This window comes from Coregonus lavaretus (genome assembly GCF_964263955.1).
Source record: "Coregonus lavaretus genome assembly, chromosome: 3".
Lineage (NCBI taxonomy): Eukaryota > Metazoa > Chordata > Actinopteri > Salmoniformes > Salmonidae > Coregonus > Coregonus lavaretus.
In genome coordinates, this window is record NC_139990.1 from 10,637,303 (window position 1) to 10,652,171 (window position 14,869).

General features: G+C 40.8%; 1 protein-coding gene across 1 annotated transcript; it reads left to right on the top strand.

Moving 5' to 3' along the window:
* Positions 1 to 7,490: 7,490 nt before the first annotated feature.
* LOC311109927 (pancreas transcription factor 1 subunit alpha-like) lies at positions 7,491 to 8,033 on the top strand (the record flags this gene model as incomplete). Its single annotated transcript, XM_084152949.1, has 1 exon — positions 7,491 to 8,033. One exon carries the CDS (start codon positions 7,491 to 7,493, stop codon positions 8,031 to 8,033), a length of 543 nt encoding a protein of 180 aa, XP_084009075.1.
* Positions 8,034 to 14,869: the final 6,836 nt, after the last annotated feature.

The following is a 14,869-nucleotide window of genomic DNA, read 5'->3' on the forward strand; positions in this document are numbered from 1 at the left end:
TTTAATTACCTACATCATGTTATTTCAAGTTATCCATTTGGAGCTCAACATTACATTGTTAAAAAATATGTCTAAATTGGGCATGCCTATAAACTGGGCAACTGAAGGCATGTAGGGCTTATGTTACCTTGGATTGTGTAAAATGAAAATGATAGACCTTTCAAACATTGTATGCAACGTTGTATGCAAGATTATCAGCAAGTGACTTGATACAGTGAGGGAAAAAAGTATTTGATCCCCTGCTGATTTTGTACGTTTGCCCACTGACAAAGAAATGATCAGTCTATAATTTTAATGCTAGGTTTATTTCAACAGTGAGAGACAGAATAACAACAACAAAAATCCAGAAAAACACATGTCAAAAATGTTATAAATTGATTTGCATTTTAATGAGGGAAATAAGTATTTGACCCCCTCTCAATCAGAAAGATTTCTGGCTCCCAGGTGTCTTTTATACAGGTAACGAGCTCAGATTAGGAGCACACTCTTAAAGGGAGTGCTCCTTATCTCAGCTTGTTACCTGTATAAAAGACACCTGTCCACAGAAGCAATCAATCAATCAGATTCCAAACTCTCCACCATGGCCAAGACCAAAGAGCTCTCCAAGGATGTCAGGGACAAGATTGTAGACCTACACAAGGCTGGAATGGGCTACAAGACCATCGCCAAGCAGCTTGGTGAGAAGGTGACAACAATTGGTGCGATTATTCGCAAATGGAAGAAACACAAAAGAACTGTCAATCTCCCTCGGCCTGGGGCTCCATGCAAGATCTCACCTCGTGGAGTTGCAATGATCATGAGAACGGTGAGGAATCAGCCCAGAACTACACGGGAGGATCTTGTCAATGATCTCAAGGCAGCTGGGACCATAGTCACCAAGAAAACAATTGGTAACACACTACGGCGTGAAGGACTGAAATCCTGCAGCGCCCGCAAGGTCCCCCTGCTCAAGAAAGCACATATACAGGCCCGTCTGAAGTTTGCCAATGAACATCTGAATGATTCAGAGGAGAACTGGGTGAAAGTGTTGTGGTCAGATAAGACCAAAATCGAGCTCTTTGGCATCAACTCAACTCGCCGTGTTTGGAGGAGGAAGAATGCTGCCTATGACCCCAAGAACACCATCCCCACCGTCAAACATGGAGGTGTAAACATTATGCTTTGGGGGTATTTTTCTGCTAAGGGGACAGGACAACTTCACCGCATCAAAGGGACGATGGACGGGGCCATGTACCGTCAAATCTTGGGTGGGAACCTCCTTCCCTCAGCCAGGGCATTGAAAATGGGTCGTGGATGGGTATTCCAGCATGACAATGACCCAAAACACACGGCCAAGACAACAAAGGAGTGGCTCAAGAAGAAGCACATTAAGGTCCTGGAGTGGCCTAGCCAGTCTCCAGACCTTAATCCCATAGAAAATCTGTGGAGGGAGCTGAAGGTTCGAGTTGCCAAACGTCAGCCTCGAAACCTTAATGACTTGGAGAAGATCTGCAAAGAGGAGTGGGACAAAATCCCTCCTGAGATGTGTGCATACCTGGTGCCCAACTACAAGAAACGTCTGACCTCTGTGATTGCCAACAAGGGTTTTGCCACTAAGTACTAAGTCATGTTTTGCAGAGGGGTCAAATACTTATTTCCCTCATTAAAATGCGTTTTTCTTGATTTTTTTTTTGTTATTCTGTCTCTCACTGTTCAAATAAACCTACCATTAAAATTATAGACTGATCATGTCTTTGTCAGTGGGCAAACGTACAAAATCAGCAGGGGATCAAATACTTTTTTCCCTCACTGTCCATATCCTTAAAAAAAAAAAATATTTCCCTTTATTACGTTCCAACCCCACCACCCCTTCCTTAATTTGAGTAAATTTGTGAACAACAATGCTTAGGCCTCTACTTCCAGCTTATACATACTATATACATTTTATGGACACTTTTACAATAATTATATTTTGTTTGTTTTTACTCCTGAACTTCCTCTGCCCTCAACCTCTCCAATCATTTTTATGATATTCATCCAGTTTGCTTCTATATGCCATATCTTTCTAACTGTGCTCTTTCACAAAAGCTCTCAACCTATAACCTACAGTATATACTTATTATGGACACAGTATGCTTTACATTAGTTATCTTGTTGTTATTATTTGTTGTTAGTTGTTATTAGTCCCATCCTTCAACTCCATTCAACCCCACCCATCTATCTCTTAACACCATCCATACTGGATTTCTATTTGCCATATATTTTTCAACTGTACTGTGATGTTTTACAAAAGTTCTGAACCCTTCTATTCTCATTGTTTCTACAGATTGTAAATTGAAATAAAAAATGTTGATAAAAGTATTATTATGTTATTGATCGATTGACTATGACTTTTCAGATCACCCAGTAGTGCTATCTGCAGGGTTAGCTCCAGGTAAATATTGCAATCCTTTAGTCATTCCTGGACCTGTGTCCAAAAACAAGCTACAAATGGACAGTACCAAAACAAATGATCTAATGATTCTGTCTCTTCGCAGCAAAATCTGCAGAGCTGGGAAGATTGTATCCCCCATATAAATAACATTATATTGGTAGCAAGAATTTTATATAATAATTTAAATTAAAAAATTCTAAGTTTTGAATCCGGTGTCGTTTTGCGTATCAGTTCATAAACACTATGCCATGGAATCGGTACGTCAAAAATCTCTTCCCAACTTTTGCAATCTATATGGGACGGCTGTCAATCCTTTGGTCCTTAAATGAAACTGGTATACTTTTTTATTTATCACAATTTTCTTTAACCAATTATGTTCTTTAATGCAGGGCCGACAGACAAGTTCCTTACTTTTTCCCCCTTCCACTTTCCTCTTCCATTTTTGCGGTAATGCTGCAATTATTTGGTTGTAATTTTGGGTAGAGCAGACATTTCCATATGTTTTTGTTAGCTGCATGTGCGACATAACTTCATCAGTCCTACCAATGATATAATTTATGAAGATTATACCTTTTCTAAACATTTTTTCAAAAAATAATGGTTTTTTATCAATTCGTATATTTGAGTTTAACCACAATATTTGTTGCATTATTTGTTCTGTCGTTTCTGGAGGATTAAATTGAAATTGCAACCAACTTTCTATGGCTTGTTTTAGAAATAGTGTTATTTGGGAGATTATTTCCTTTTCAAATAACTGAAAGTGAGAGGTTGTAATCTGAATAAAGGGAAAAAGGCCATTCTTGAACATTGGGTGAGACAATCTTACTAATTTGCTAGAGAACCAGTTCGGATTTAAGTATAACTTTTGTATGCCAGAAGCTTTTAGTGATAGGTCTAATGCTTTAATATTTAATAATTTCTGTCCTCCGAATTCATATTCATTATATAAATAGGCCCGTTTAATTTTTCTGGCTTGCCGTTCCAAATAAAATGGAATATTTTTTTCTCATATAATTGAGCTGTTGTTGCTCCTAGATGTTTCCACTTCACAATAACAGCACTTACAGTTGACCAGGGCAGCACTAGCAGGGCAGGAATGTGGTGCCACTGAGATTGCATGTCTGTGTGCTTGATTTTATACACCTGTAAGCAACGGGTATGGCTGAAATAGCTGAATCCACTAATTTGAAGGGTTGTCCACATACCTTTGTATATATAGTGTATTAGGTAATAATTAAGAGTAGGTAAGAATTATATAAAAAGTTTTACCATTGCAACATTAGATGTACAGTCACATTCACTGTGGTTGTCTGAAGCGTGCTATAGAGTTCAGAGCTGGTGATGCCTTATCATGATTGGTTATTCCCCGTCAATTGCAACAATGTCAATGAGCGTCATACCTATCTTTCCGTTGTTTTACCTCAAACTGTCGTGATTACCAGCTGAGATAAACTTTTATGAGTTGATTTTATTCCTGGCTCAAAGTTTGTCTGGACAGTGTCTTAACATCATCCTAAAACCTACTCTGAGCTGGGAGTTTTTTGTTGTTGTTGTCTTAAAACAGGTATTAACAGGATTGCTAGGACCTTTTCTGAGATGCTTTGTCGATACCGGCCCCGGATGGAATTATGTGATCCTTCCTTAACCCATTGGAATTCCAGCCTAGTTGACTACTTTAAAATGGTAAAAGTCCTCAGTGGCGCTGCCCATGCTAAAATGAGCTTTTGGGCACTAGAGTCCTCTATCTATTTCTATGGTTTAAACCCTGAAGGTTGAAAATAATAAACGTTCCCTTCATAGATATCTGAATAAACTGGGAAAGGGCCCGGGGGCTCTACGGGTTGGAATACCACAAACCTTCAGGGATTGTTTGGGGAAAGTTTTTTAGGACAACCTCAGGACAATGTTAGGATAACCTCAGGACAATGTAAGGACAACCTCAGCTGAGTCTGAATGCAGCTCGGTGCAGGGATAACCCTGCAAGGCTTTGCTTTACTAAAATGAGGCTTCTCTTTTTCTTTGAAGACTTTTATTTAAGACAGGGGGGTGGTTGTAGCAGGATATAAAGCAATATGAAGGAGAGGGAAACGGAAGAGAAAGAGAGGAAGAGAATATATAGGTGGAGAAAAACAGAGGAGAAAAAATATATATATATATTTTGTCTGTGTTGACATGACGCTTCACAGGCCAGCTTTTTGTGTCTCCAGTTTCAGGTTGTGTGTGTGTGTTATGGTGGGAATGGAGGAGAACCACACAACAGGAGCATAGAGAGAAATAGCTCTGCATCTCCTGGGGAAGGGGGAGATCATTTCTCCTCTCCCCCTCACCCACCCTGTCTCAAATCCTTCACCATATTTCCCCCCTCTCCCTTTTCCTCCCTACCTCCCGCCACTTTCTCCATCTTTCTGTCTCTCTCTCTTTGCTCCCTCTCTCTCTCTTTACCTCTGTTCTACAGACACACACTGGTAGGAGAGACCAGTCTGTAGTCATTAGTTAGAGATGACCACTGTCTAAACAGCTCAGCAGTCTGTGGGTCAATACAGACTGATGGTCAGGTTAAAATGTGCTTTTCAAGTGGATTAATATAAATCTGTGTGTGTGTGTCCTTGGGTTCTTATTTCTTATTTAAGACCAATATTTACCCAGCAGCCCCAGGGTGAGATTACCTCATATCTTAGTCCAGCTGTGCTTTCTCAGCGTTACCACGACTACCACCGGAATGTCACTGTTTACCCTCCTACCAGGACAACAGAGAGCGAGAGAGACAGAGAGAGAGAGAGAGAGAGAGAGAGAGAGAGAGAGAGAGAGAGAGAGAGAGAGAGAGAGAGAGAGAGAGAAAGAGAGCGAGAGAGAGAGAGAGAGAGAGAGAGAGAGAGAGAGAGAGAGAGAGAGAGAGAGCGTCTGTGAGAGAGAGAGGTGTGGGGCAGGTCGGGGGAAAGGGGTTAGAGATTAAGGAGAACCACTCAACTCTGAGTGCTGACATAAATGCACCTGAACACACACACACACACACACAGTGTTGAATAAAGTACCAAATTGTCATACTTGAGTAAAAATTGTCATACTTGTCATACTTCATAGAAAATGACTCAAGTAAAAGTGAAAGTCACCCAATAAAATATTACTTGAGTAAAAGTCTAAAAGTATTTGGTTTTAAATATACTTAAGTATCAAAAGTAAATGAAATTGCTAAAATATACTTAAGTATTAAAAGTAAAAGTAAAAGTATAAATAATTTCAAATTCCTTATATTAAGCAAACCAGACGACACCATTTTCTTGTTTTTTTTAAATTTATGGATAGCCAGGGGCACACTCCAACACTCAGACATAATTTACAAACAAAGAATTTGTGTTTAGTGAGTCAGCCAGATCAGAGGCAGTAGGGATGACCAGGGATGTTCTCTTGATAAGTGCGTGAATTGGACAATTTTCCTGGCCTGACAAGCATTCAAAATGTAACGAGTACTTCTGGGTGTCAGGGAAAATGTATGGAGTAAAAAGTACATTATTTTCTTTAGGAATGTAATGAAGTAAAAGTAAAAGTTGTCAAAAATATAAATAGTAAAGTAAAGTACAGATACCCCCCAAAATGACTTAAGTAGTACTTAAAAGTATTTTTACTTAAGTACTTTACACCACTGCACACTGTTGTACTGTTGCTCCCCCAGACTCAGACTGTATGGCTTGTCTCTGTAAGTTGTATGGATGATGTTGCTTCTTTAGTATGAAGTGTTGTTGTGAAGAGGGTTGTGAGTTTGCACCCCAGGTCATAATGAAATTTCCCACAGTATTTCAGTGTGAATAAGGTCCATTCCCGAGGACCCCTAGTTAAACCCTGGCCTTTTCTCTTTCTCTCCTCTCCTTCTGTACTTCTCTCCTCCTTTCCTGTCTTACTCTGGCCTCTCCTCTCCTCCTATTCTACCTATTTCCTCCTCTCCCTCTTTCCTCCACTCCTCTCTTCCTCTCATTCTCTCCTTCTCTCCACCTCTTCTCCTCTCCTCCTGTCCTCCTCTTCTCTGGCTTCCCATCCAGGCCCATACTGCTGTGTGGACACTGTCCTCCTACCATGGGAACCAGCAGCTATTTACACTAATTTGCAATAGAATGCCTTGTGGAGGATAGCGACAGTTGGGAATGTACTATTTGGTGTCTTTCTCTCTCTGGCCTGTGTAAGTGGTAGAAGTGTCATTATTTAGCCTATGAAGCGAAGGAAAGAGAGGAGAGCAAACAGGACTGAATGACCCTCGGGTTGGACCGGCTCTCTTCTTCACTACCTCATTAAAGCTTGAAGCGTTCAGACGAACAACACATCAATTGGTGGGCCCGACCTTAGGCTACTACTCTCCTATCCTACCCAGCTCAGTTCACTTCCATGGAGATCAGCTCAAAGTTAACTTCTGAAATCGACTCTGTTTAGAAGTATAAGGACATGAAAGGCGTGGCGCTGAGGGAGAGGAGAGGAGGGATTTATTAAAACAGCAGGACAGATGACGGTTTGTCGGTTGGACTCGAGCCAAAGAGGAACTCGGAACTCACCCATTCGCAACCTGACAGGATTTGGAAACCTCAGGTGGGAAGTGGACTAGACAGCTATTCAAAAATCATAACAAGAACATTAAACAAGATTGGTGTGACTTTCATCCAATATTTGGCTAAAAGATGTGGATTTTACTACACTTTTAAATTAAACTCATGACCCTTTGGCCCCAACTGCCTTCATAGGATTTGAAAATCAGGAATAACGGTAGGAAAATTGATGTCTTCCACCACAACCAAGGCAGGTGACTGTGTCCAGTTATCATCAGGCTTAAAGTGAATGGTGTTGGAGCATTCAACTTCATGGAGCCAGACCCTAATCTAGTCACGGCTCAGATGATAGATTATTGTGCTTGACTGATTTCCTAAAGTAACAGGACTATATATTCATTAAATTAACTCTCCCTCCAGACAGTGAGGCTGCTGAAGCCTTGAAGACTCATCAGTAGGTGTGTGGGAGGTGAGTGTGTGAGTGTGTGTGTGTGTGTGTGTGTGTGTGTGTGTGTGTTTGTGTGTTTGTGTGTGTTTGTGTGTTATAAATGGAGAGGCAGGGCTGTGTTGGGGACTCGGCACTGTATGACTTTGTCAGTGATATAGACCTCATAGAGATTCACCCAAAGTCCACTTCGGGTTCAAAACAGCTCATGGAAAGCTTTCTCCCAGCCACTGGCTACCGGGGCCGGTACTACGACCTCTCCTATGTTAACGGGAGCCACCGGGAGACAGGTACAAGCGAGGGGGAACAAACCGGACACGGATATCACCTGCATGAGATGGCCACAGGGAGCACATCTGCCCTCACCTACAGCCCAGGCTCTTTCTCACACACACACACCTCTCAGACACACACCTCAGACACACACACCGGGCGGTCGAAGCGGAGGCGTGTGATCAACGTGGGCCAGCGTCAGGCGGCGAACGTCCGGGAGAGGAAGAGGATGTTCAGTCTGAACGAGGCATTTGACGAGCTGCGGAGGAAAGTGCCGACCTTTGCCTACGAGAAGAGGCTGTCACGCATTGAGACACTCCGCCTCGCCATCGTTTACATCTCCTTCATGACAGACCTGTTAGAGAACACCTGACCTGATCAGGATCACATAGATCCATCAGGGTTATCAGAGCCAGGTCGATTAATCAGACTGGTTAGTTTGATTGATGCTTCACCTCGCCATTGTCTACATCTCCTTCATGACGGACCTGTCAGAGAACACCTGACCTGATCTATCAGTGTGATCAGAACCAGATTGATTGATTAATTGGTTAATTGATCAGATATTCAGTTAATGGCGGACCTATACTGGTAAACAGCTGATCAGGATCTATCTGAGTGATCAGATATCAGATTGATTATACTGATTATATCATATGTATTTATGGAATATCAAGTTTTAGAATCGGGCTATGGTTGTTAACATATATACATTTAATATCAAGTAGCTATTTATACTGTTTTTATAGTGTTGTAGAAATGTGTTATTAACATTATTCTGAAAATAATAATAATCCTACAAACACTTGGGCTCAGCTTAGTTTTTATTCATCTCAAGTGAAATGATATGTGCCTGAGCAAGAAAAACAACACTTGTTTTGTTTTAATAGGTAGAACTGGGTTGATTTTCATGGATTTAATTATAATGGGAAATCAAAGAGATTAGAAAACTTAATTTATGTTATTAAAAAATATGTGGGTTAGGGGAGGGAACGACAGGATCCAACCCAACGGAGTTAGTCTATTCATAATAAGGGGATCCAGATAGGGACAGATTTACTTCTCATGTTTATGTATCTATCGAGGTGCTTATTGTATGAGAGGGTTTCAGGGTAGAGATAAAAATGAAGGGGTAGGAGGGTGATTAGAGAGATTTACTCAGAGGAGGCTGGTGGGAGGAGCTATAGGAGGACAGGCTCATTGTAATGGTTGGCATGGAATCAATGGAACGGTATCAAACACATCAAACATTTGGAAACCACATGTTTGACTCCGTTCCATTAATTCCATTCCAGCCATTACAATGAGCACATCCTCCTATAGCTCCTCCCACCAGCCTCCTCTGGATTTACCACTTAGGGAAAAGCTACCTCGTCAGCCCCCACTGTGTGTGTTTGTGTGTGTGGAATGCCCGGGTCAGCAACTTAGCCCTCCCTCCTCCTTTTATAGGAGAGAGTACGCCACCTAACGGCCAATACAGTCCCTTTAGCAAGTATCACACCCCTTGACTTTTTCCACATTTTGTTGTGTTACAGCGTGAATTTAAAATAGATGGCCTACACACAACACCCCATAATGTCAAAGTGGAGTTATGTTTTTTCAAAATATTTACAAATTAATAAAAAATGAAAAGCTGAAATGTCTTGAGTCAATAAGTATTCAACCCCTTTGTTATGGCAAGCGTAAATAAGTTCATATATGTTTACCAAACACATACAATTATCTGTAAGGTCCCTCAGTCGAGCAGTGAATTTCAAACACCGATTCTACCACAAAGACCAGGGAGGTTATGGGTATGCTTGTAATCGTTAAGAACTGGGGAGTTTTCCAGGATAAAAAAGAAATGGGATGGAGCTAATCACAGGCAAAATCCTAGTGGAAAAATTCAGTCTGCTTTCCAACAGACACTGGGAGATGAATTCCCCTGTCAGCAGGACAATAACCTAAAACCCAAGGCCAAATCTACACTGGAGTTGCATACCAAGAAGACAGTGAATGTTCCTGAGTGGCCGAGTTACAGTTTTGACTTAAATCTACTTGAAAATCTATGGCAAGACCTGAAAATGGTTGTCTAGCAATAATCAACAACACATTTTGCAGAGCTTGAAGAATTTTCCAAAGAATAATGGGCAAATGTTGCACATCTTAGAGACTTACCCAGAAAGACTCCTGTAATCGCTGCCAAAGGTGCTTCTGCAAAGTATTGACTCAGGGATGTGAATATTTATGTAAATGAGAAATGTCTGTATTTCATTTTCAATAAATGTAAAAAAAAATTACAAAACATGTTTTCACTTTGTCATTATGGGGTAGTACGTGTAGATGGGTGCGATAAAAAAAAATATATATCAATTTTGAATTCAGGCTGTAACACAACAAAATGTGGAATAAGTCAAGGGGTATGAATACTTGAAGGCACTGTATAGGCCTAATGCCAATGCACATTTATTATTGAAGGCCTTTCATTAAAACCAAGTTTATGTGTCTATTCAGGATTCCAAACTCCAGGTTTCTGTGATTGTCACAAATTGCTCATTTGCATAATTATTAAAGGACATGAATGTTTTCTCATTTTCCATTACAAAACAAAACTATACTATTCATTCATGATCCATTTGTGGGGTTTATTGCGTAATTTATTAATGTGGGTGGTCTTATGACGAAATCTGAGTATAGTTCGGGCCCTGTGTGTGTGTGTGTGTATGTGTGTGCGTGTGTGTGAGTGTGGTGCGCTCTCTGCGCCTTTCCCCTCCACGCACCTCCAATGTTTGCATTGCGCTCCTGCCGTCCACCGCATCAGCGACCTGCTGTGAGCTTGGATCCGCCATGTGAGCTCCCTTGGCCGGCTTAATTCTTTACCTGATCCGCTCTGCCGGGGTCCCAGAGGGGGGGCAGAATCACTTAGCCGCATACCTTAGAACAAAGCAAAATAAACAGCCAAACTTAGGCTATGGAAAAACTGCTGTTTACCCTCCTCTGTTCGGATAGAAATGGCTGATATTCTCCCTGGCTTGTCTTTTAGGACAGTTGTGCAGAATAGGTAATATCCCAGCTAGCACATTTGGTTCCTTGGAAGTTGTGGGAACTTAAGTGTTTGGTTTCTCATTGGTTCTGGGAACAAAGCCATATGTTTCCTGACCAGTGAGGGAGGTTCTGATTCCCTGAAAGTTCTCCTGGAAGGTTTTATTAACTTTCTGAGAATGGAAATTATAGGTTATTTGAAAGTAATTAAATAACATTCTGAGAACATGTTTAAATAAGACTTTTAATAACACTGCTAGCTTAGGTTAACTTCTTTGAACTCCAATCACAGATAGGACAGATGGAAATTAATTTGCTTAGGCATTAATCATACAAACACGTTTATTGTGGCACGCGTCAGTGAGAATCGAACCAATGATCTCCTGTTCTCTATCCATGGAATTAGTCCACTGTGCCACAAAGCTGCTCATTTTAGTCTATTCAAACAGACCCCATTTCAAAGGAAACAAGCACTCATTAAGATTCAGGGCCTTTATCCACAAAGCATCTCAGAAAAGGTCCTAGGAATCCTGTTAAAAACTGTTTAAGACTAAAAACACTCCCAGCTCAGAGTATTTTTTAGGATGATGTTAAGACACTTCTCTTCCGTTTCCCTCTCCTTCATATTGCTTTATATCCTGCTACAGCCACCCCCCTGTCTTAAATAAAAGTCTTCAAAGAAAAAGAGAAGCCTCATTTTAGTAAAGCAAAGCCTTGCAGGGTTATCCCTGCACCGAGCTGCATTCAGACTCAGCTGAGGTTGTCCTTACGTTGTCCTGAGGTTGTCCTAAAAAACTTTCCCCAAACAATCCCTGAAGGTTTGTGGTATTCCAACCCGTAGAGCCCCCGGGCCCTTTCCTAGTTTATTCAGATATCTATGAAGGGAACGTTTAATATTTTCAACCTTCAGGGTTTAAACCATAGAAATAGATAGAGGACTCTAGTGCCCAAAAGCTCATTTTAGCATGGGCAGCGCCACTGAGGACTTTCACCATTTTGAAGTAGTCAACTAGGTGGGAAATCCTATGGGTTAAGGAAGGATCACATAATTCAAACCTGGGCCCGTATCCACAAAGCATCTCAGAAAAGGTCCTAGGAATCCTGTTAATACCTGTTTTAAGACAACAACAAACAAACAAATCCCAGCTCAGAGTAGGTTTTGGGATGATGTTAAGACACTGCCCAGACAAACTATGAGCCAGGAATAAAATCAACTCATAAAAGTTTATCTCAGCTGGTTATCACGGCAGTTTGAGGTAAAACAATGGAACGATAGGGATGACGCTCATTGACATTGTTGCAAATGATGGGGAATAACCAATCCCGATAAGGCATCACCAGCTGTGAACTCTATAGCACGCTTCAGACAACCACAGTGAATGTGACTGTACATCTAATGTTGCAATGGTAAAACGTTTGATATAATTTTCGCCAGACACGATCACTTTCCCTACTCTTAATTATTACCTAATATGTTTGCATGCATAACCTCTTTTTAACCTATTCTGATGGTTGTTACAAGCGGAATTTGGACAATATTACCGTTATATCAACACACTCGTCACTCCCGTTTAACAACTCTAAATCGCTTTGGCACAGTAGGCGATAATGTTGCATACAGCGTTTGAAAGGTCTATCATTTTCATCAAACCCAATCAAAGTTAACAGAAGCCCTAGATGCCTTCATTTGCCAAACTTATAGGCATGATGTGTCCTAAATATCTGTAGACTAGGTGGGACTCTTATGACTAAAGAGGCTTCATGCATAGTTGTTTTATTTTTACCCATAAGATTAGGAGTAAAATGTCTCTATTCTCAGCACTTAAGACCAATTTTCTACTCTGAGTCGCTTTGTGGATACGGGCCCAGGTCACCAGGAGAGATCAGTCAATGAATTACTTGTGAGGAAATATTCCATGACTGCAGGTAGCAGTAATTCGCCAACCTTGGCTTTATACCTGTGCAAACAACACACTATGTGGCAGTGTGCACCCTTTCAGTTTGTTTAAAATAGTCAAAAAATAAAATTGGAGACGGCCTCAATACAGTACCACAGTATGAGTCATAATACCCATCAAACCTAGCGGTCAAATGGTTCCAATAGTTTTTCCACCATTCATTTTTCCCATAGGGGATTTTAGGCTTACCCTGGAGTGATGTTTTGATAACCGTGCAAATCGCTCTAGGACAAGATGACTTTTATCAATATATTTTCCCTTTATTTACCCCTCAAAATGAAATACTAATTAGCTGCTAATGTGGGTATCATAAAGAACTACAAATGCCATGATGATCTGTGCGAGACTGCCGAATTGAGGCAAAGGTAAGAATCTCTGGATTAACTATCTAATGTTAGCTGAATGTAGCAATGAATAAATTGGCTACATTTCTTTAAATGGACAATTCTGTGAACTGTCTTGTGCAAGTTTTAAATTGACACAATACCTGTTAGCAAAGGTGTCAGCTAGAGATTACGTGCAGGAGCTTGTAGGGATTTGTAGTTTTGCATGATGCCTACTTTGATGCTAATTAGCATTTTCGAATCTGAGAGTAAATAGAGCCAAATATATTGATTAAATTCACCTTGTCCAAGAGAGACTTCCATGGTTATCAAAACGTCACACCAGTGTAAGCCTACATGAAACACAGCCCATATTTTAAGTGTTTCTAAAATCCCCAATGGGAAAAAGGAATGGTGGAAAAACGATTGGAAACACACACACACATATTTGGGACCTGTGAAGTAAAAGGATAGGTGACATGCTGAGTTTGGCCTACCTTCCTGGAGCTGGCAGCAGAGCCTGGGATTATATTCATCTCCACCCCTGCCTGCTGTGTGACCCTGCTGGGGCCCTGCCCACCTGGAAAGAGGTAGGCATCCTCACTCTATTAATTCAATTAAATTCAAAGGGCTTTATTGGCATGGGGAAAATATATTTACATTGCCAAAACAAGTGAAATAGATAATAAACAAAAGTGAAATAAACAACCAAAAATGAACATTAACCATTACACTCACAAAAGTTCCAAAGGAATAGAGACATTTCAAATGTCAAATTATGGCTATATACAGTGTTGTAACGATGTGCAAATAGTTAAAGTACAAAAGGGAAAATAAATCAATGGTGTTTGTTCTTCACTGGTTGCCTTTTTCTTGTGGCAACAGGTCACAAATCTTGCTGCTGTGATGGCACACTGTGGTATTTCACCCAATAGATATGGGAGTTGATCAAAATTGGATTTGTTTTCAAATTCTTTGTGGGTCTGGGTAATCTGAGGGAAACAGGTGTCTCTAAAATGGTCATACATTTGGCAGGAGTGTGTCAAGTAAATATATTTTTGTTTTCTCATGATTTGGTTGGGTCTAATTCTGTTGCTGTCCTGGGGCTCTGTGGGGTCTGTTTGTTTGTGAACAGAGCCCAAGGACCAGCTTGCTTAAGGGACTCTTCTCCAGGTTCATCTCTCTGTAGGTGATGACTTTGTTACGGAAGGTTTGGGAATCGCTTCCTTTTAGGTGGTTGTAGAATTTAACAGCTCTTTTCTAGATTTTGATAATTAGCGGGTATCGGCCTAATTCTTCTCTGCATGCATTATTTTATGTTTTACGTTGTACTCTGAGGATATTTTTGCAGAATTCTGCATGCAGAGTCACAATTTGGTGTTTGTCCCATTTTGTGAATTCTTGGTTGGCTCTGTATCTCTCTCCTCTTTCCAGGCTTCCCTTTCACTCTCTTTATTCGCCTCTACCTACTTCTGTCTACAGTTCTCCCTCACTTCCCTTCTTTCTTCCTTCCTCCCTTCCTCCTCCCTCTTTCTATCTCTCTCTCTCCATCCCTCCCTAGTGTCAGCATAGAAAGGTGTAAGGTACAGCCAATGTTACCATCGGGACCCTGAATAATGCATCTATGTGGTAACTGATCAGTCACTGGTCAATCATGTGACTCTCTCTCTCTCTCTGTCTCTGCAGGTTAGATGGCTAGTTGTCAACAGAGGAGGCTGGTATGGAAACCAGGTGTGGTTTCCATATGTTTGATACCTTTACATTTATTCCATTCCAGCCATTACAATGAGCCCATCCTCCTATAGCTCCCACCTGCCTACTCTGGTTGTCAATCATGCACTTGATAGTTATTTGCAACTTTAATTGATTTGATGTTGAGAGAGAGATAGGCTATGCTACATTTTCAT